The sequence below is a fragment of the Polistes dominula genome, unplaced genomic scaffold (genome assembly GCF_049000335.1).
Source record: "Polistes dominula isolate Pdom_NZ unplaced genomic scaffold, Pdom_raw_medaka contig_82, whole genome shotgun sequence".
Lineage (NCBI taxonomy): Eukaryota > Metazoa > Arthropoda > Insecta > Hymenoptera > Vespidae > Polistes > Polistes dominula.
Window position 1 is genome coordinate 1582247 of NW_028301046.1, and position 17138 is coordinate 1599384.

The 17138-nt window shown below is 24.6% G+C and overlaps 7 protein-coding genes across 10 annotated transcripts; 5 read left to right on the forward strand and 2 right to left on the reverse strand.

Annotated features, from left to right (window-relative positions):
* The first annotated feature begins 3 nt into the window (after nucleotides 1–3).
* On the forward strand, nucleotides 4–2260 carry Coq5 (ubiquinone biosynthesis protein COQ3, mitochondrial). 2 transcript variants are annotated; one of them, XM_089175307.1, is made up of 7 exons: nucleotides 4–25; nucleotides 490–573; nucleotides 676–1088; nucleotides 1194–1282; nucleotides 1354–1477; nucleotides 1556–2079; nucleotides 2163–2260. In XM_089175307.1, the coding sequence occupies exons 1-6, from the start codon at nucleotides 19–21 to the stop codon at nucleotides 1643–1645; spliced, it is 807 nt and encodes a 268-aa protein (XP_089031433.1). In that variant the 5' UTR covers nucleotides 4–18; the 3' UTR covers nucleotides 1646–2079; nucleotides 2163–2260. The 2 variants fall into 2 exon arrangements, with proteins under 2 accessions (XP_089031433.1, XP_015176359.2); XM_015320873.2 differs by lacking the exon at nucleotides 4–25 and having other exon boundaries at nucleotides 175–573.
* LOC107066331 (putative OPA3-like protein CG13603) lies at nucleotides 2029–4303 on the forward strand. 2 transcript variants are annotated; one of them, XM_015320859.2, is made up of 5 exons: nucleotides 2029–2079; nucleotides 2163–2252; nucleotides 2412–2604; nucleotides 2696–3204; nucleotides 4165–4303. In XM_015320859.2, exons 3-4 carry the CDS (start codon nucleotides 2463–2465, stop codon nucleotides 3196–3198), a joined length of 645 nt encoding a protein of 214 aa, XP_015176345.2. In that variant the 5' UTR covers nucleotides 2029–2079; nucleotides 2163–2252; nucleotides 2412–2462; the 3' UTR covers nucleotides 3199–3204; nucleotides 4165–4303. The 2 variants fall into 2 exon arrangements, with proteins under 2 accessions (XP_015176345.2, XP_089031434.1); XM_089175308.1 differs by lacking the exons at nucleotides 2029–2079; nucleotides 2163–2252; nucleotides 4165–4303 and having other exon boundaries at nucleotides 2696–3781.
* On the reverse strand, nucleotides 3286–5968 carry LOC107066330 (centrosomal protein CCDC61). Its single transcript, XM_089175310.1, has 7 exons — nucleotides 5426–5968; nucleotides 5196–5278; nucleotides 4970–5121; nucleotides 4554–4750; nucleotides 4162–4455; nucleotides 3993–4076; nucleotides 3286–3928 (listed from the first exon to the last, which is right to left on the reverse strand). The coding sequence occupies exons 1-7, from the start codon at nucleotides 5592–5594 to the stop codon at nucleotides 3852–3854; spliced, it is 1056 nt and encodes a 351-aa protein (XP_089031436.1). The 5' UTR covers nucleotides 5595–5968; the 3' UTR covers nucleotides 3286–3851.
* Nucleotides 5969–6147: 179 nt separating this feature from the next.
* On the forward strand, nucleotides 6148–10261 carry LOC107066332 (beta-1,3-galactosyltransferase 1). Of its 2 annotated transcripts, none has more exons than XM_015320860.2 (5): nucleotides 6148–6378; nucleotides 6679–6925; nucleotides 7642–7907; nucleotides 8015–8289; nucleotides 8380–10261. In XM_015320860.2, exons 2-5 carry the CDS (start codon nucleotides 6679–6681, stop codon nucleotides 8807–8809), a joined length of 1218 nt encoding a protein of 405 aa, XP_015176346.1. In that variant the 5' UTR covers nucleotides 6148–6378; the 3' UTR covers nucleotides 8810–10261. The 2 variants fall into 2 exon arrangements, with proteins under 2 accessions (XP_015176346.1, XP_015176347.1); XM_015320861.2 differs by having other exon boundaries at nucleotides 6150–6378; nucleotides 6679–6868.
* Nucleotides 10262–10540: 279 nt separating this feature from the next.
* On the reverse strand, nucleotides 10541–13411 carry LOC107066289 (uncharacterized). The gene is made up of 2 exons (XM_015320765.2): nucleotides 13273–13411; nucleotides 10541–12823 (listed from the first exon to the last, which is right to left on the reverse strand). The coding sequence occupies exons 1-2, from the start codon at nucleotides 13319–13321 to the stop codon at nucleotides 11547–11549; spliced, it is 1326 nt and encodes a 441-aa protein (XP_015176251.2). The 5' UTR covers nucleotides 13322–13411; the 3' UTR covers nucleotides 10541–11546.
* A 1339-nt stretch (nucleotides 13412–14750) lies between these two features.
* On the forward strand, nucleotides 14751–15319 carry LOC149031620 (uncharacterized). Its single transcript, XM_089175241.1, has 2 exons — nucleotides 14751–14873; nucleotides 15029–15319. The coding sequence occupies exons 1-2, from the start codon at nucleotides 14751–14753 to the stop codon at nucleotides 15305–15307; spliced, it is 402 nt and encodes a 133-aa protein (XP_089031367.1). The 3' UTR covers nucleotides 15308–15319.
* Nucleotides 15320–15338: 19 nt separating this feature from the next.
* Nucleotides 15339–17017, forward strand: LOC107066280 (4-vinylanisole receptor). Its single transcript, XM_089175243.1, has 4 exons — nucleotides 15339–15897; nucleotides 16456–16578; nucleotides 16641–16796; nucleotides 16882–17017. Exons 1-4 carry the CDS (start codon nucleotides 15472–15474, stop codon nucleotides 16933–16935), a joined length of 759 nt encoding a protein of 252 aa, XP_089031369.1. The 5' UTR covers nucleotides 15339–15471; the 3' UTR covers nucleotides 16936–17017.
* Nucleotides 17018–17138: the final 121 nt, after the last annotated feature.

Here is a 17138-nt window from a genome sequence, read left to right on the forward strand (position 1 = left end):
CAAATTATACTACATATAATGCAATGTTTATATTTATTTATATCTATGATTTAAATTGATATATACATATATTTATTAATTACGTAACTGTGTGATTATTCATTAATATTTAAAATTATAATTAATTGTTGAATCATTGGAATAGAGGTTATAAAAAATGAATTTGTTCTTAGTTTCTGATTTACATTTGTAATTTTTCTAAATTAACTAAGTATATTGAAAGAGATAAAGATAAAAACAACTTTTTGTTAATATAGAAGATTTTTAATAATCTATGCAATAAATTTTGAATATTTATAAATATTCAAAAATATTTTGTTTTGATATTAATAGAATTTAAGAATTGTCAAATTTAATTTTTTATATTGCAATTATATAACATCAAAATGTTGACTCAAAAATATCTTCATTTTAATAAGAGAATGTGTGAAATGTTACGTAAACAATTAATAAATGTATATTTTCATAATAAATACAATCATTCTAAAGCAACAGATGTAAATGAAGATGATAACGAAAGGACGACATATTTTGGTTTTAAAAAAGTCAAAGAAGAAGATAAAGCTAAAGAAGGTTGATAATATAAAAATTGTTATATTTTATCTATTTAATAAAATATATTTTATATATAATAATATATATATATATATATATACTATATTCTTATTTTTGTAGTTCATACGGTGTTCGAAAGTATTGCAGACAATTATGACAAAATGAACGATTTAATGAGTTTAGGTATTCATCGAATTTGGAAAGATATATTCATTCAAGAATTAGCACCTACACATGGAACTCGTTTATTAGATTGTGCTGCTGGAACTGGAGACATAACGTTTAGATATTTAGATTATTTAAATAATACTAAGAATATTAATAACGTTAAAAGTTCTGTAATGGTAACAGATATAAATGAAAATATGTTAGATGTTGGTAAAATAAGAGCAGAAAGATTAGGATATACGAAAGAGAATAATTTTAATATTGAATGGAAGAAAGAAGATGCAGAAAATCTTAGCTTTCCTGATGAATCATTTACAGCATATACGATAGCATTTGGTATAAGAAATGTTACTCACATTGATAAGGTAATATTATTGTTAATAGTGAAATGTTACTTCTAAGATATCATTTTTTATTTAAATTGATATAATTTAATAAATATTTAATATAGACTCATTGATTTTGATTAGGTGTTATCAGAAGCATATAGAGTACTTGAACCTGGAGGTAGATTTCTATGTTTAGAATTTACTCATCTAGAAAATGATATGTTACAATGGTAAATATAACATCTATTAAATACATTAGAGATAAACTTAAAATGTATGTTAGAATAATATTTCTTTGTAGGCTTTATGAAAGATACTCTTTTCAAGTAATACCAGTGATGGCTACATTAGCCATTGGGCAATGGGAACCTTATCAGTATCTTGCAGAAAGTATACAGAAATTTCCAAAACAAGAAGATTTTAAAGTAATTATTATTTTTCTATCATTTATTTATATATATTTTCATAATCCAATTTCATTTAAATATTATAAATTATTTCAGCATATGATAGATGTAAGTGGTTTCAGAAATACCAGTTATAGAAATTTATCTTGTGGTATAGTAGCTATACATTCAGGATTTAAAATTTAAAAAGGATTAAAATATGAATGTAAATATCTACAGAGTAACCTGTACACTCATTATGTATAATTAATATTAGATAAACAGTATTTGATATATTTTGTGAATTCTTTATTACTATAAAAAATTAAATTAATAGAATAAGATTAATTTAAAATAATAATCTAATTCGTTGTACACATTTTTATATTAAAAATTTATTTTCTAGTAAATTGTTAGGAACAATTTGAAAATGGCGCCAATTCTTATCATGCAGTTTGTCCAAACAAAAGCGTTTCTATTGGTCAATCAGATATACATAGCAAATTGTAGTAAGTCTAGTTCTCAAATCTTTTCTCTGCTAAATCGCAATCTAGTAGAAGATAAACATTAGTATTTTTAGTTCTAGATAATAAGATATCAAGAAATATTAAAAATGGCTATGTAATAGTATTTTGTAAAAGGTCTGTATGTGCAAGTGACAAAGATGTTTAACAATTATCATTAATAAAATAATTGATGTATTAATTGATTATTCATTTTATAGCATTCCTATTAAAAAAATACATAGATAGTGATCTATATAATAATGAAGTTATAACTGTCCACAGTACTTTCAAATAACTTTGGAGATGAGGTAATAATCATTCACAAGGATAATTAAATATAATATTTTTGGCACGATGATATCTTTTTTAGATATGTTTTTGTTTTATAACGATTGGTTAACTAATAAAAATGATATGTTATAATATTAAATTCATTTTTAATTAATATCTAATTTATATAATTTTAGAATATAAGGAAAAAAAGGATTGATGTGTTGCATTAAAAATCACAAGAAAGAATGGCTATTGGGGTATTTCCTGTTCTTAAATTAGGTGTATTACTTATCAAACAAATTAGTAAACCTTTGGCTAAATTAATAGTTAATCAAGCTAAAAATCATCCTGTATTTCGTACATACTTTATTATTCCACCTGCTCAATGTAAGTATTAACGTTTTAACATATATAATATATTAAGGTAAAATATAATGAACCTTTATTTAATAAAAATCAATGTCTTTTTACGATACAGTTTATCATTGGGCAGAAGTTAAAGGTAAAATGTATATGATGAACCTTGGAAAACCAACAAAAGTAGCTAAGTTAAACGAAGCTATGGCAATAGAATTAGGATCTAATTTAATGGGAGAAGTTATTATTTTTAGTCTTGCTGGTGGATGTTTAATATTTGAATATAATCGTCAAGTTGCTAAAGAAATAAAAAAAGAAGAGGCACGTAATGCACAGATACAAGAATTTAAAAATAATATCGAATCATTACAAAATAATAGTACACGATTACAAAGTGATATTAATTATTTACAAGATGTTATAAAAGAATTAGCAAAACGAACGAAGTATCAATTACCTGAACAACCTGTGTTAACGGAAATTGAGGAAAAAGTTGATCAATCACAAAGTACAAATACAACTACAATAAGCACAGAAGCAACAGACAATAATACAGAAGTAAAAAAGTCATTGGTTCAACGCGCTATAACATATTATGAAAATAATGTTAAAGCTGATAGATAGAATTAGGTAATTAGAATTATTTATATTTATTTGAATTGTGTACAATAACACGGAGATATTCTTCCGTCATGTGATTAGCAATAGAGATTTCTTATGTTTTTTTTTTTTTTTTAGTTAATAATAAGAAATTTCTTTTGCTATAAAATATTATATAGTTTTTATGTATTTGATATATTTTGTATATATTGAAAATTGTTGTGAATGAAATATCAGAATGTTGTTGCTTTTTTTTTTCATATTATATTAGGATGTTTCTTTGTAGGTACTTCGTACATATATTTTTTATTTTACATTGAGTTTTTTTTTATTTTTGAATTATAGAATATATACAATATAAAATCTACAATAAACATCAATTTTAGATTTTATAAAATCATTGTACTTCATTTTTTCATAGGCAAATAATATAGAAAAGTTAAGTTAAAAAAAATAAATTAATTAATTAACAATCTTGATGAATGAGATGTGTTTGTCGTTGCCAACACATCATTATTTTGCATGTAACTCTAGTCTTTTGATCAATAATGGCATAATTTGTAATTATCATAAAAATGAATAAAAATTTTAATTCAAATAAAGAGAAGGTATATATGTGTGTATTTAGTTTGTATATATACATAAAGAATAAATATCACTGTACTTATTTTTTTTTTTTAACTCAGATTAATTCCCTCTTTTAACATTTTTTGAAGTGTGTAAATTCTTGATTCCAAATTTCCAAAATCAATTTCTGTAATAAAAATATCAAATTAATATAATAATACAAAAAAAAGTTAGAAATATTTAATACAAACTTGATTCTTTAGAGGATATGTAACGTGATTTTGTAATATTTCGATTCGAAGAAGTTTTAGTTTGAAACGACTCCATCGAACTTCCTGTAATTTTTGTGTAATATATAAATAATGATTATTTTAATATTATCAAATTGAATTGATAAGAAATTGAAATTATTTGTAATACCAGGTGACAAACTAGACGTTTTAAAATGACCATAAATAGAAGGAGATCGGCTTCTACTTCTCCTATTAATGGAACGACGACTGTACGAAGAAGGTGGTGGAGTTCGACGTTTTAACGCAGGACTATTATCGCGAGATCTTCTGATAGTGGATTCAGTAAGCTGACGTATTCTTAAAGACAAGGCAGCATTTTCAGTACGAAGTTTTTGAATTTGTGCTCGAAATGATGCTCGTTCTTTAGCAACGCTGTTTTCTAATGCACTTATTGCACTAGCTAATTTTCTTATACCTTTTCCTGTATTATTTAGAAATATAGATAAATAATGTAAATGGATTAATACTAATTCATTGATTCCTTTTATGTATATATATATATATATATAATGTATATACCTCCATTAGAGAGCTTACGATTTTCTTCAAGTAATTTTTGATTTGTAATTGAAAGCGTTTCTATACGTTTTTGAAGATCTTTATTCATACCAGTGGAATTTAATCTTTCTATTTCTGCTTGCAATCTTCTTATCGTCGCTTGCAATATTGTCGAATCAGGCAAACCACAGTATTCCAAGGGCAAAGGATAGTGGATTCTTAAGGTTGTTATATTCGAGAATACTTGTTTTACCTCCATAGAGATTAATTTTATACATATTGTTTGTATTTATTATTTGATATAAGAGGTAATAAAAAAAGTTCACTAAACACATATGTACATTGGGTATATTCAGAAATTATTTTTCAATTAATACCACATGGTTGTTCTTATATCCAGACAAAATAGTAAGATTAATTTGTTTTTTTTTACTCACCGATCAAATTCTACTGTATAAGTTAAAATAAGGTATCGTCTGTTGTTTGACTTATTACTTATAGTCGAAACAGAATTATTATCAACTTTGCGAGAACGTAATAATTCTAGATCTTCAAAAGTTAATAAATCCAATGTAATAGACTCGCTTGTCTGTAAATTACTTATTATTATTATTATTGATGTTGATATAAATTAGATTTATGGAATCATAATGTCAAAGTTACTTTTAATAGTCCTGATTGTAGCATTGCGACAAACACATCAAACTGTTTATAATTTCCCGTTTTGTGGGTCAAATTTTCAATATCTTGGCATATTAAAAATGAAAATATAAGTATTAATATAAATATATATATATATATATATATATTGTAACAAAATTTATATATTATATAATAAAATCTTATTAAAGTAAACAAATATTTATAACATCAAAATAAAAATGATAACGAACATGCAGTATCGTAAGATGATTTCCAATCTTCTGCAGTAAATTTATCTGTTATCGTTAATTCCAAACATCTTTGACATCGTTTAAAAGCCATTACTTTCATTTTAACGACATATTCTTTTCCTCCTTTAAAAGCATACGTTGTCAATAAATTACATCCAGATTCGTTCATATTTAAAATTCCAACAAGATAATATATATATATAAGAAAAATTTAACAAAAATGTTCTCCGAATATATTAAACTAAATGGAGAAAAATGTAATAAGATATTTTTATAGAAAATTCGTAGTTGACATTATACATAATTATATTGTGATGTAACATTAGACAACTAGACAAGTATAATAGATAAATTATTTCATACAGTATATATATGTATAATGTCAAATTAATATCATAAAATATATAACAGTTCATAGAATGGATAATACATTAAAAGAATTTTATTAATAATTGTCGTTTGTTAATAGGTTATGTCGTTTAGATTATCACGTAACAACTTAACAAATGCATGAAACAATAGAAACTTTAGTTATTAGCATTATTAATTTAACAAAATTGTTTATTAATATTTCAATTCTAATTTTTTATTGACAATAATTTAATTTTTTGTATAGTGCCGCAAGATGATGCATAGAGATGAGTAGATGGCGCTAGTAGTAGGTGTTCCGCAAGAGGGGAGTTTCCAAACCGTTAGTGAACCATAGTGGTTAGAAAGATGAAGAGGTGGTGGTAGAAAAGTGTATAGTGTAATATACGTAGTATGATATATTGAAGATCTGCATCAAAGCCCACAGCCTTCGTACTTTTTCTTTCTTTTCTATGCGTCATTACTTGATTAAAGTATACGATACTCGAGTACTTGATGGAATGAATATTCTTATGTAGAGCCTTATAAAAGGAGTAAATGGAGTGGTATCAAATGCGGCATGACGTGCTCATCGCGTTTCAAAAGTAAGTTATTGTTTACATCCTAGTTATTATTCGGCGTTTAGATTATTCAATCTTTGTTGCCAAGTACAGCTGATCGTTAATGTCAATTTTATATTAAAATGTCATAATTCGGTTTGACAAATCTTTATTTTGATGTAGTTTAATATAAATAAATAATAGTTATGTTTTTTTTTTTTTTTTTAATAAAAAGTATGGGTTATATTGCATGTACAAATTTTAATTTTAATTTTTGTAACAATGTGTATTTGTGTGTATGAATATTGTTACATGTTTATTACATTATTATTATATTTTTCATAGATGGACAGACTTCGACTGTTGCGCATGGAATTGCCGTCTGCCACCAGCATAAACAATACTGGAAGCGTCAAAGGAAATATTAAAATATCTTTTGTCAAAAGAATGATATTAGGATTTGTAATTTTGGCTGTGTTAGGCCTATTATATGTACCAGCATATCATTCAGCTCAGGGTCCATTTGTAGGCTTAGGTGAGACTCCGTCCCCTACAGAGCTTCTCAGTGGTTCACATTTGGTAGCCACTGTAGGTATGCATTCATTAATGTTGCTTGATCACACAATCTACACTTTTTGCATCTGATTGCTCAAATACATATATTTATTATTACTCATAGATATTACAATAGAGCTGTTATAATGCAAGATTATTAAATGTCATTTAAAATAATCAACGATGTTTTTAAAATCAATTTGAAAAGTTGTATTGTGTATTTAAAAAAAGTAATATTAAAATATTTAGTTATCGTTGGCAGGTTTTAAACAGGTTTAAAGTACATTGATAAGTTCGCATTCTGGTATGTTTTATGAACATTTATTTTTCATTATAGTTATCAAATTTCTATGCATTACACTCTGTGCTTTAAATATGGCAATACCTAAAAATCAATATTCACAATTCAAAAACACAATACTTTTATTTATTTATATTGCTTTAAAGCTTTTGCACCTTGTATAGTGCATATATTTAGAAATATTCAAATGCAATTTGCAATACAATTTAAACACAAGAATGAATGAATTTTATTGATACAGAATTACATTGTAGAATGCTTGAGCTATAGTAAATTTAGAAAAAAAAGAAAAAAAGAAATAGAGATATATATATATGTATATGTAAATTCATGTGCATGATAGCATAAACAGTTATAAAATAGTTCAATAATTGAATGTAACATGTTTATCTTTTAATGTGATATTTATTAATTATATTTATGTAGTTATGATAAAGGTATTTAATTTACAGCACAGTTACCTGGTTGGACGTACAACACTTCAAGAGATGTAAAAAATTACATTCATCCGGATAATATCACTTCCATTTTAAGTCCAATCGCTATTTGTTCACCACCTCCATATTTAATTGTAATTATTTGCTCATCAGTTGGAAATTATAATGCTAGAATGGCTATTAGAAATACTTGGGCTAATAAAAGTAATTTAAATGTTTTATATAATTCTACGGTTAAAGTTGCATTTCTTCTGGGACAAAGTGATAATGATACACTCAATGTACGTACAATTGCATACATATACATATATATATATATAACTAAGTAAAATTAAAGTTGACAAATAGAATGTTTGTATATTGTGTGGGTTTTTTTTTTTAATTACAGAGTCTTGTATTAGAAGAAAGTCTTCTGTTTAATGATATATTACAAGAAAAGTTTTCTGATACTTATAATAATTTAACATTAAAATCTATTATGATGTTAAAATGGGTCACTTCTAATTGTGCAGAAGCTAAATTTATTATGAAAACGGATGACGATATGTTTGTAAATATAGTTCTTTTAATGAAAACCTTGCAGGCAAGAACACAATCTAAAGATATTTTATTGGGATCTCTTATTTGTAGTGCTAGACCTATATTAAATCCTACAAATAAATGGTGAGTATTTTTTTTTTTATAAAAGATTGAGAATATTATTAATTTGATTGTTATTAGGTGAATTTACATTATATATTTATTATATATTAGGTATATGCCAAAGTATATGTATCCTGAAAAGGTTTATCCAAACTATCTATCAGGTACAGGATATGTAATGAGTATTGACACAGCTTTTAAGTTATATCAAGCAGCTTTGTCAACACCTCTACTACATTTAGAAGACGTTTACATTACGGGTCTTTGTGCAAAACATGCAAAAATAAATCCTACTAATCATCCAGGTTTTAGTTACGCGCCAAGAAAATTGGAACCATGTATACTTAAAAATTCCATAACTACACACAAAATTAATGCTTCTACTATGTATACAATATGGAATAAATTGAATAATAGAAATATAACTTGCAATAATAAACAAATTCATGCTGATAAACAAGCTGTTAGCTTAAGCAGAAGTGGTAGAAATGTTGGTTATTACATGGTGAAAAGAAGAGTTGTTAGTAATAAATGTGTTTAGCACATAATTGATTGAAACATAATTGAAAATGTTGGTATTATTATATCAAGTATCATCGTATATTGTATATAAAGACAACATATAAATGTCTTCAAATACTTTTCCATATTAACGTATAACAGAATTTTGGAGATAATGTTAATGTGTTATTAAGATAACAAGAATTTGTAATTGATACTTGAAAGAAGGTTTTATATTTTTCCATTTTATGCCATAGTAGTTAATAAGGAAATGCTGTCAATTAGATCACTACGTATGTCAGCTTGCTATTGGTTTATTTGACGATAACATCTTATCATTTATTATATTTTCGGTATATTATTATTAATATTATACGAAAGAATCTCCAATATATATATATATATATATATATTTCTTATGAAAATTATTTGAAAGATTAATTTCTATTTTCTATTTTGATATTTTCATTAATAGAAAATGCTTATTAGTGAGCTTCTTTCAAATATAATTTTATTATTAGTATACATATCGTAGTTTGGTATTTGTATTGTTCTTATAAGGTTCCTATTCTATATCTCATTAGAAATTTAACGAATTTTATGAATACCTTTATTCATTGGAAGAATAGATCTGTTTTTCCTTGTTATCTGTTATTATATTAATGCATCGATAAATATTTATATATATATATATATATATAAATACAGTTTTTTTTTGTATCTTCTATTGTAACTTAAACATAATATTCAAATTGTAAATTGAAGTTAAAAAAAAGAAAAAAGAAAAACAAGGAATTTATCATTTGAACATTATTATATTTTGTTAAATTTGAAATTTGATAAAAAAAATTTTAATTATTTAACAATTACGATATGAAAACAATGAAAAAGCAAAAGAACGAGAAAAAAACACAAAATGAATAAAAATTTTGTTATAATATTATAAAAAAAAAAAAAAAAACAAAAACAAATGATACACCAAATAAAGTGCTTCCTTATCTTCTGTTATGATATTTTATAATGATATAAAATAATAGAAATACAAGAATCTCGAAACATTGAATATTTATGAAAAAGTTTGAAAAGATCTTTTTATATATATAAATAATGCGTTATAGTTTTTAATAATATTTTTCTCTTGTTTGTTAAAATTTGCTTAATATTTTTATATATATAAAAACGACAACACAACAACAACAAAAAAAAAGAAAAAGCATTTTTATCGAAAACAGTGTACATTCCATTTATATTTTAACCAAGGAATTTAATAATAATAATAATAAAAGAAAACAAAGAAATAGAAAATCAATCAATACACTTTTATCGAATGAATATTTGTCAAAAATATGATGTAAACTCCTCCTTTTGAACATGTTTAAGAAGTCGTGTTTTTAATTTTAGAAAGATAATACTGCGTTAATAAAATATGTAGTTAGTAATATAACTCTATATTATAAATAGTCTTGAGAAGAAAAAAAAGAAAAAAAAATTAAAATAATTATCAGCAAATAAATGACTTAGAAAGGAAAATTTCTCAAAAGAGAAAAAGCTTCAAATGATCATAAATAGTTTTTAGATAAAAAACTATTAGAGTCATATGGTAGAATTTTTTTTTGATTATTTATTAAATATAAGAAATTATATTATTTGTGTGAGATTATAAAAAAAGAAGAAAAAAATATCAATTTATCGATTACATACATTTGCTTTATGTAATTTATCATTTATATAGTATAATGTAAAAGAGTGTACTTTTCATTTGTTCTTGTTATTATTTTCTTTTTTTCTTTTTAAATATATTTACAATAAAAAATTACTTTTCTTTTCCTACTACTATAAATAATATAGAGCTAAATAATATTATATCAAGCCGTTCGTAATCTAAAGAAATCTATTCTTTTATTGTAAATTAATGATATACGTACATTTATAATAATGCAAATTTATGTGTACAAACATTAAATTATTAAAATTATATTAATTATGAACAGAGTGATGATGATGTTGTTTCACAAAGGACTTCTTAACAAATTGTATTTAATATTATACGTATAATATGTTTATATAAGAAAGCTATAAAAAGACAATGTTAACAATTTTATGCACATTTGTGAATAAATTATTATTTCAAGCTTTTGTTGCTCTTGACAAAAAAAAAGAAATAAAAACGAAACAAAAAAAACAAAAGAATGTAATTGCAAGAAATAAAAATGCCATTCTCTCTTTATACAATTTGAAATTATGATTAATTATATTATAAAAGTGAACACACAAATGCTATGTTGTTTAAATGATATAAATAAAATGAATACACAAAAAAAAGGACATTTTAATAATAGAAAAATCTAAAATAAAAATTGAACACATAAAATATCTTTTAAAAATAAAGTTTTATTTATTCATTGACAATCATATTTAATAATACAAACATATTTTTTTTTTTTTATCAAAAATTCGTCGTTATTTAAATGATGAAGATAAATTTGACAATGAATTTTGTTTTAATGATCATTAATAATGTTAAAACCCATTAGCTGTCAAATTATTTTAGAAAAAGTCTTAAATGGGGATTTTGTGGCTGGTTTCAATAGTGGCTGGTATATCATTTTCAATTAGTACTTTTGAATATCTTTAAATTCAATTATTGAAATTGTTTTAGGAGATGCTAATAAACACACAGTCTTGTAATAATTAAATATTATTAACATAAGTTAATAAATGATTAATTAATTTGTACTATTTTTGATTACCTTCATTATTTGTTTTCAAATTTTGATTCAAAACATTGAATCGATTAATTTTTTGGATAATTTACTCTTATTAAAATGTTTGTATACATCGTCTCCTATGTTTTGTCGTAAGAAATCTTTTAATACTTGCCTATATGCAGGATCACTTTGTGGACCAGATTTTTTCTCCCATTGTAATTTACCTTTAACTTTACTAAATTGATATACTCTTTTTTCCTTGATTACATGTAAAACATTTGGAATTTGCCATCTACACGTATCACTAGCAGGAGGAAAAGCTTTAGAAAAATCATAATTATTACCTGGTGTATTACTTTTTTTCTTAAGCTTGTAATAATCATATAATTCAGATGGACAAGGCACCATTTTAAATACGTTTCCTTCATTAGTAACGCTATGTCTCACAATAAATGTTTTATCCGGTTGAATTTTTTTCAGTCTTTCCTTCTTATTATCAGACATTAATGGATTACAATTCATCAAATCATGATTGTTGTTTTCATTTGGTTCAGTAACAATTTCATCATTTGAAGGAGTTTCATTTGTTTGGACTGTACAACTGTCATGATGTTTATGACTTGTGCTTTGTTTACTTTCTGTTATATTTGAACTACAACATTTAATATCATTTATATTACACGCATTATTTAACAAACTTATTAATTGTTTCATTTCTTGTTTATTTTGTTTAATTACAGCGTCCTTTTGAAGATGTTCCCGAACAGGTAATTCATCCTTATTTGATTCTGTTGTATTTGCATTATCATTATGATTAATTTGTAAATGTTCAGATTTTTCATTACATGTAGACATTTTATTCATTGAGCTTGGCGAATTGAAACTTTGTATAATATGTGATAATCTTCTTTCATGTTGATTAATTCTTTCCAATTTTCCACTCATAGTTATGCCATGACGACCACCCTTGTGTCCCGTTCTACCTTTACACGCTCGCAAAATATCATTATCTGATAATACTGACATTTTAGGCTGAGTTTTTTTATTTGACGACGATTCACCATAATTAACTGTTTCAAGCTGACGAAAATTATTATATTGAGTTTGCCTTGATTGTTTACATCTCGACACTACTTCGTTAAGCTTATCATTAGTAGGATCCTTGTTAACTGAGATTGTAACTTGATTCTTTTCATTATTGACTATAATATTGTTCGAAGCTTTATCAAATGTTGTTTTCCACCATTCTGAATTATTCGATGAATATCCTAAACCTTCGTTGTTAAACTTTGCTTTTGGTTTATAAGCTTCGACTATTCCATTTTCATTTTTACCCAGTCCTTTTCCTATGTTATTTAGAATAACATGAAAAAAAAAAATATGTATCATTTATAAAATAATCGAATCATGTATTCTATTGTAAATAATTATTCAATTGTATATTATTATAATTGCAATACAAGTTGAACAATATTATACAACTTACTTAAAACTATTCCTAATACACGTGGGGGTCACTACATACAACTATTATACACGTGGTCAACAACAACAACTACTACACAACTATTATACACGTGTTTAAAATAATTGAATTCGTTTTTTTTTTTTATTAATACAAATTTACAACTTACAACTTACAACTTACTTAAAACTACTAAACACGTGGTCAACTACTACTACACAACTATTATGCACGTGTCAACTACTACTACAAAACTATTATACACGTGTTTACGATAACGGATTTCGTTATGTTTTTTTTTTTTTATTAATACAAATTGACAATATTTACCTTCGGTCCAACCATATTTTAAAAGTTGTTTCTTTCCAAAATCTTCCATGTCACAATTATTTTCTAATAATTTTCTTCAAAAATGAAAAATAGAAAATTACACGTTCACTTGGAAGGTATCCTCGTTATTCGTCGACGATTCGTTGTTGAATGAGAAAAAGTTTTCGAGGGAAATACACTAGTTTTCTTAAATGCGTCGATAGATGTCACTTCGATTCGTAATTTTAATATCGATCAATTAAACGAACTTACCGGCAAATATTTATTATTATATTTTTTTATTAAATTTAAGAAAATGATTTTATCCTCAATGTTAATTAAAAAAGTGTTTTTTGTTCTTTTAACGATTATGAATAAATCGACAGATAAATATACATATTTTAATCGATTATTCCGGAAATAAATGAAGTCATTTGAAGGATTGCAATGAGAAAATATTTTTTTTTTTTTTTTTCTTCTATTAAACGTTATTTTATAAATTTGTTAATTTATTGGCATTTAAATAATTGCTATTTTATCAATTTTTCGATTAAAATAACGAATAATTGTTAAGTTAAGTTTTGTTAAAACTTTTCTAGTTACTTTATGCATGTTTGTTAAAAAAGATTTATGTATTATAAAGAAATATTTTAAATTAATAATTAACTGTAATTTCGGTAATTATTTATTAAATAAAATTTTCATTTAAATTTCTAACAATATTTATACGTCATAAATTTTAAATTAAATTCAAATGAAAATGATTAAAATCAATAGTACCAATTAGATGCTTTGTAACAATTTATAAATATCACTTGACAATTGTTCTAGAACAAACTTGTTGACAAAAGTTACTAGAACAGAAAAAAATAAAAAAAAATGGTGGCAAATTTAAAAATAACGCAAATTGTAATTTTTTTCTTGTCAATAAAAGTGCCATTGAAAAAATTCGAAATATTTTGCCAAATGGAAAGTGCGGTTACTTCAAGAACCTTTATAAGTCGCTAACTGAAGAAAAAAAAACAAATCTTTTTTTTTACTGTAAAAACTAGAAGAATCGTTTATTTTAAATCGATAAATCGATATATTCGACTACAACCTGTAAAAAAAATAATAATATATCTATGTTGTAAACTACTTGTTAGGATGAACTTACATTCGAATAATTTAATAATACGAGTTAAGAAAAAAATAGTAGAACAACAATATTGGATAGGGTTGAGAATAAAAAAAAGGGATGTTTTATAATAAAACGTGTCGTTTAGACTACGTACATGGTTATCTATTATTAAATAAATAAAATAGTAACTTCCTTTGATGTTAGAAAACCCTACGTTATTATCTGCTTGAGAATCTTGTCCATTTTTCTTTGATTCTTTCTTCATCGGAGTATATAATAAAGAACTTGGAATATTGTATAGATTATTGTATGAGATAGTAGAAAAAAAAAGATAGAAAGAAAGAAAAAAAAAAGAAAATAAATAAAAGGATAAAGAGTGATGGATATTTTACCGGTGAATTTTAAAATTTTTACATTTTGTGGAATTTGGAGAGAAAACAACGAACATATGGATATTTTTATGCGTTTGATCAAATTTTTACATGGGTACTATTTTTTTTTATAAAAAATGAAAGAGAAATACAAAAAAAGATGAAGAAATCAGCTTGGACAAATTTGGCGGGAAGAGTGGTTGATTTAGAAAATTGTTTTTGTCCAATTTTTCATTGTATTTTTTTTTATATTTTTGTTGTTGTTGTATTTTTTTAAATGTTTGTTCACAGATCGCTGATAATAACGATAATATTTTACTTCACATTAACCGAATTAATAGAAATAATCGTTTCCCGTAATAATCTCGAGGACATGACTGAAACACTTTTCATGGCATTGACGTTTCTCGCATTGTGTTTCAAATTGCTTAATATTTTATTTAGGAAGAAAAAATTAATCATTTTATTGAATTTATTACGTGAGAAAATATGTCGTCCGAGGAATTTAACGGAGGAAAAAATTTTGGAAAACTATAGTCGAAGGGGTAGGAAATATATCCGATAAAATAAATAATAATGTCGATGATTTGTTTGAAGGTGTTTCTAAATAAAACAAAAAAAAAAAAAAAAAAAAAATCAAAAAAAAATCAATAAAATATAACAAAGTATAAAATATTAATAATCAAAAAATGTATCTACGCCATAGCTAAATGGTGTACCCTTAGTTTCATGGCTTTGTCTGAAACAACAGCAGTGGCATTTGTACTTGCTCCTATCATGGAATTACATCGTTCGAACAGAGTTTTACCATACAATACTTATTTGCCGTATTCCATTGAAGAATTACACGCCTATTTGGTAACATATTTGATTCATACTATATCTATTATTTATGGAGCATTACTAAACGTATCCTTCGATTCTCTCGTATACGGTTTGACCCTTCACGTTTGCGGACAAATTGCTATTTTAAGCGAACGTTGCACGCAAACTCTTAGGGAAGGTAATTCGAATGGAATAAAAGCGTTCGTTAGACATCACGTGTTTATTCATGGACTCGTTAAGAGAATAGAATCATTATTTATTTGGACGATAGCTGTTTTATTCCTTTTCAGTTTGATCACTCTTTGTACCACCATCTTTCAAATGTCAAAGGTTAGCTTTTACATTTTTTTTTCTTTTTTAAATTATTCCAATTTCTATTTTCAAAAGTTTGGATGTACCTACTCGTGTATGAAAAATTGAAAAGAAAAATATGATCATTGTACTCTACGTTTTGTGAATATTTTATTTTTGTATATGTGTGTAGGCGTTGGTTGGTAAAATTTTCCGACTAACATTGAAAACTATTTTATTTTATTTTTTATTTTACTTTTATTTTTTCAAAATGATCTTGAAATTTTTCAATTCACAATCATATAGAAATATTTGTTAATATTTTAATTTAAATATAACCGATATTGGGATCTCTAGCACTTGAATATGCTATCTGGTAGATAGGTCGAATTGCTACGCCACGCTTTTGCCAGAAATCCCAATAATTTGTACATAACTACGTAATTCAAATGTAGTAGATACGTCGTATATCCTAATTTTCAAATGTTTATAAGATTTTAATTTTAAAATGAAATATTAATTGTTATATATAATATTAATATTTATTTATTATTTTATATGTCATGTATTATTTATAATTATATTAATATTTTACAGAAAAATCCTTTGACGGTAGAATTTTTATCATTCGTATTGTACACCGGTTCTATGATGTTTCAAATATTTTGTTATTGTTGGTACGGCAATGAGCTTCGATTAAAGGTATTTGTCTATTATTTTTAACAAAAGTATTTTTACCGATCGAATTTTAGTACAGTTATTTATATATTTTTCAACTTTAGAGCAAAGGAATTTCTGATGCTATTTATAATAGCAAGTGGGTTATGTTAACACCGAATAATCGTCGAAATTTACAATTATTAATAAGAATCAGTCAAAAAGAATTGACTCTTACATATCATCGAATATTTTCTCTTAATCTTGACGCTTTTACATGGGTGAGTTAATAATAATAATAATAATAATCAGAATATATTTAATGTATTGTTAATTATTACAGTAAACGAAAGATTTATTTTACAGATACTGAAAACATCTTATTCATCGTTTAATATTCTTCAAAGCATGTCATATTAATGAGTCCTTTATTTATAATCGTTTATTTAAAATTATTTATTTAGTGTTACATTTATAAAAAACAAAAAAACAAAAAGAAGAAGTTAAGTAAAGATAGTATAAAAGTAAGAATATAAATTAGAATAATAAACAACAACAAAAATAAAAGTACGATATGAAAAAAATGGATCGTAATTCTGGATCGTTATTATGTAAATTAATAT

Bases quoted from the DNA above. Each gene is read 5' to 3' on its own strand.
- Coq5 (XM_015320873.2), top strand. From the start codon at position 387: ATGTTGACTCAAAAATATCTTCATTTTAATAAGAGAATGTGTGAAATG. The intron at 1,089-1,193 runs GTAATATTATTG...GATTTTGATTAG, and splicing joins ATGTTACTCACATTGATAAG to GTGTTATCAGAAGCATATAG. The intron at 1,478-1,555 runs GTAATTATTATT...AAATTATTTCAG, and splicing joins CAAAACAAGAAGATTTTAAA to CATATGATAGATGTAAGTGG.
- LOC107066331 (XM_015320859.2), top strand. From the start codon at position 2,463: ATGGCTATTGGGGTATTTCCTGTTCTTAAATTAGGTGTATTACTTATC. The intron at 2,605-2,695 runs GTAAGTATTAAC...TTTACGATACAG, and splicing joins TATTATTCCACCTGCTCAAT to TTTATCATTGGGCAGAAGTT.
- LOC107066330 (XM_089175310.1), bottom strand. From the start codon at position 5,594: ATGAACGAATCTGGATGTAATTTATTGACAACGTATGCTTTTAAAGGA. The intron at 5,122-5,195 runs GTAACTTTGACA...AGTAATTTACAG, and splicing joins TACAATCAGGACTATTAAAA to ACAAGCGAGTCTATTACATT. The intron at 3,929-3,992 runs GTTTGTATTAAA...TTTTTATTACAG, and splicing joins CATATCCTCTAAAGAATCAA to AAATTGATTTTGGAAATTTG.
- LOC107066332 (XM_015320860.2), top strand. From the start codon at position 6,679: ATGGACAGACTTCGACTGTTGCGCATGGAATTGCCGTCTGCCACCAGC. The intron at 6,926-7,641 runs GTATGCATTCAT...TTTAATTTACAG, and splicing joins ACATTTGGTAGCCACTGTAG to CACAGTTACCTGGTTGGACG. The intron at 7,908-8,014 runs GTACGTACAATT...TTTTAATTACAG, and splicing joins GTGATAATGATACACTCAAT to AGTCTTGTATTAGAAGAAAG.
- LOC107066289 (XM_015320765.2), bottom strand. From the start codon at position 13,321: ATGGAAGATTTTGGAAAGAAACAACTTTTAAAATATGGTTGGACCGAA. The intron at 12,824-13,272 runs GTAAATATTGTC...TAAATAACATAG, and splicing joins AAAATATGGTTGGACCGAAG to GAAAAGGACTGGGTAAAAAT.
- LOC149031620 (XM_089175241.1), top strand. From the start codon at position 14,751: ATGGATATTTTACCGGTGAATTTTAAAATTTTTACATTTTGTGGAATT. The intron at 14,874-15,028 runs TAAAAAATGAAA...TAAATGTTTGTT, and splicing joins ATGGGTACTATTTTTTTTTA to CACAGATCGCTGATAATAAC.
- LOC107066280 (XM_089175243.1), top strand. From the start codon at position 15,472: ATGGCTTTGTCTGAAACAACAGCAGTGGCATTTGTACTTGCTCCTATC. The intron at 15,898-16,455 runs GTTAGCTTTTAC...AATATTTTACAG, and splicing joins CCATCTTTCAAATGTCAAAG to AAAAATCCTTTGACGGTAGA. The intron at 16,797-16,881 runs GTGAGTTAATAA...TTTATTTTACAG, and splicing joins ATCTTGACGCTTTTACATGG to ATACTGAAAACATCTTATTC.